This window comes from Protobothrops mucrosquamatus, unplaced genomic scaffold, assembly GCF_001527695.2.
Source record: "Protobothrops mucrosquamatus isolate PMUCROS unplaced genomic scaffold, P.Mucros_1.0 scaffold15679, whole genome shotgun sequence".
Classification (NCBI taxonomy): Eukaryota; Metazoa; Chordata; class Lepidosauria; order Squamata; family Viperidae; genus Protobothrops; species Protobothrops mucrosquamatus.
Window position 1 is genome coordinate 1,544 of NW_015401445.1, and position 3,275 is coordinate 4,818.

At 41.1% G+C, this 3,275-nt stretch overlaps 1 protein-coding gene across 1 annotated transcript; it reads left to right on the top strand.

Moving 5' to 3' along the window:
* Positions 1-673: 673 nt before the first annotated feature.
* LOC107301694 (semaphorin-7A-like) lies at positions 674-1,898 on the top strand (the record flags this gene model as incomplete). The annotated part of the gene is made up of 3 exons (XM_015830883.1): positions 674-771; positions 1,004-1,161; positions 1,825-1,898. Coding segments are annotated over exons 1-3 (304 nt in total), but the record flags the coding sequence as incomplete, so codon positions are not given.
* Positions 1,899-3,275: the final 1,377 nt, after the last annotated feature.

Consider the following 3,275-nt stretch of genomic DNA (forward strand, 5'->3'; position numbering starts at 1 on the left):
TATGTCGCGCGACGTCACATGACGTCGCGAGTTTGACATGCCTGGGTTATAAAGTCAAATGTACTCAAATCTATCAAAGTGGAGAACGTCCCCTTGCCTCTCTGGTCCACTTGAGTCTTGTCATCCATTCTTTTGGATTGACAAAATGTTAATTTTGTTGTTTTCTCAAACTATAAAATACAAAGAGAAAATTCTAGGAAGTAATAGAAAACTAGAAGAAAGGAAAGGGAAAAGGAAAAAAGGCACCAACCTGCAACTCTCTTTAGCACAGGAGAAGATAACCACATGACAGTCGCAACTTTTTACTTTTACACAACAATGTGTGCAAACCCTCTCTACAACAATAAACCTGTCTAATTAGCAAAAGCAAAAGCAACATTTCATTTTTCTTTTTCATTGCAAGCACAAAATCTGGAAGCAGTTTCAAAACAGAAACAGGATTAGATATATTCTCTTTTTTGGACAAAAGAATCAGTTTGACCATCTCTGTTTCTCTTTACTGTGGGGAGTAATATATACCTTTATTGTCTCATGAATCTTTATCCTAATTCATATTAAGGGAATCCTTTATATGATTTCGTGGGGGTTTTTTCCTCACCATTCATGTCCCTGTCTTCATCTTGCTAATCCCTCTTTCTCCTCATCCCACATACAGACAAAGGAAGCATCCATAAGGTGGTCGTCTTGCCAAAAGGACCCATGAATATTCTGGAAATCCAGCCTTTCCAATCCCAGGCGGGCATCCTTGCCATGATTTTAGACCATTCAAGGGTAAGAAAGACTTCACAGCATGGAGACTTAATCACAATGAGTAGTCAGCACATGAGTGTCCAGCTGTTGTTGGACTCTGGTTTCCAGCTTCTTTATCATTGGTCCTTCTGGCCAGGATGTCAAGTTTTGGTTTCATGACCTCGGGATGGCTGCCCATTTTCCACAGCTGGTTGACTATCTCTTGATGGGTCAAGCAAGCTCATTTCAATGGCTCCTTTGTTTTATTGTGCAGAATGAATTAATTGTGGCTTCGGCCAACGAGGTGGTGCAGCTCCCCATGGCCTCTTGTGGGGCATATCAGAACAACTGTGGGAGCTGTGTGCTGTCCAGAGACCCCTACTGCGGATGGATCAACGAGGAATGTACTTCTATTTATGAGCAGGAAAATGGGTAGGTTACATAATTTATATAATTGGTTTGATGGCGACATGGCACGTCTGAGATCACCAGAGCTTCTTAAACCAGACAAGCTTTTCTAAAACATAAGTGCAATGTCACTTTCTCAGTTGGGTGTATACATGCAACTGTGGTCCAATAAGTCAGGTAAAGATCTTATGGCTATATTCCCACATGCTAAGCTTGGTTAGTGTTGACCTTTTTTGAATGGCTTCTCTCTTGCATGAACCTAACCAAGTTGATTGCTACTGAACTAGTTTATTGTACAAACCTAGAAAAGTGGTTAATTTAGCAACCCAGTAAAAATGTGTAAAAATGGGGCCTCCGAATAAGGCAATGAAATTTTCTTCATTGATTATGAATCTTCAGCTATTTTTTTTTTGACCAGCTAAACAAATGTAAACAATCATGTAACTACTGTATATCTTTTATGGAGATGCAACAGGCTGACCCTTTGATGGCCTAATTCAGGGGTAGTCAACCTTGGCTCTTTTATGACTCGTGGACTTCAACTCCCAGAATTCCTGAGCCAGCTTAGCTGGCTCAGGAATTCTGGGAGTTGAAGTCCACGAGTCATAAAAGAGCCAAGGTTGACTACCCCTGGCCTAATTTATGAAGGAATATGATGTTTAACTTGATTTTTCTTTTTCTTTTTAGAACCTTATTGCAGTCTCTAAGCCATGATGTCCCTCGGAACATTTGTCCTACTTCAAACAACTTGACCTCCGAAGGTAATATTCACAAAAAAACCTTGAGTGTACTTAAGAAGAAGGCGGCAGCAGATATTTCCTGCAAAATCTGTGAAAATACATTTTAAAAAGCCCACAAGAAATTAGGAAAAGGAAGTTAGAGGGGGGGTAAATGAGGTTTTGTTAGAAAGAATGGCCCCCGCACAAAGTGTTGAAGTCTCAGTGGATTGCAAGAAAAAAAAAGTTTGTGATTTTAGAATGAACAGAAAGAATAATTAACTGAGCTGCTCTTCTGAAAGTTGATGGAGGCTTATAAAAATCGCCACATTCAGTTTCATTTGTTTGTTCAGTTTGGTAACTGCCTCAAACTTTGGTGAAGTGAAACAAATTAGGAATCACACAACCCTGAAATAATCAGTTAAAAATATACAGAAATGTGAAGGTACACATGTCCAGAATTAGCATCTTCTATAACAGAGGTCCCCAACCTTTTGGGCACCAGGGACCAGTTCCATGGAGAGAGGTTTTTCCATAGACCGGAGGGTGCGTGGTTTTGTGTGCTGCCTGCATCCCATGGATGGGGCTTTGCTTGTTTGTGCAGACCGGTTGCTGGCATGCCACGGACTGGTACTGGTCCACGGACAGGGGGTTGGGGACCCCTGTTCTATAATATGGAGGAAACCACAGAGAAGGCCAGCCATGAACCTTGGACAGGGAAGGGATTCTTAGCCAGTTTTCCCAAGAAGACCAGACCAGACCAATAAACAATTTTAATTTGTTGGGTTTGGCGACAAATATAAAAAGAGGCCCTCTAATGAGGCTGGCTTGACAATAGATGTGGAGCAGACAATCTCTACGCAACCTGAAAAAAAGACTTCATGGGAACTACCACAAGACTCTAGCCTGAGGGCTTTGAAAGATGTTGAGACTCTAGAATAGGGGTGTCAAAACTGGTGGTCGGTGGGCCGGATGTGTCATGCACAGGCCATGCCCACCTCTGGGTCAACACCCCGGGTCAACACCCCAGCTTTGCAAAGGCAAAAAAATGTCACGACACCTCACGATACCTCATGTGACATGATTTTGATACCTGTGCTCTAGAAAGAGTACAGAGAAGAGCAGCAAAGATGAATAGGGGGCTGGAGGTTAAAACATGTGAGGAACGGTTGTAGAAATTGGGTATGGCCAGTCTAGAGAAAAGAAGGACTAGGGGTGACATGATTTATTTATTTATTTATTTATAATTTAATTTATACCCCGCCCTTCTCCTCATGGGACTCAGGGCGGCTAACAGCCTCATAAAAACTACAATACAAATACAATAATTAAAAGCCGAATTAAAAAGAAATATTTAAACAGGCCGATCAATTAAAATTATCCTTAAAAATCCCCTGAAACTTTAAAATCGTTAAAAATTAT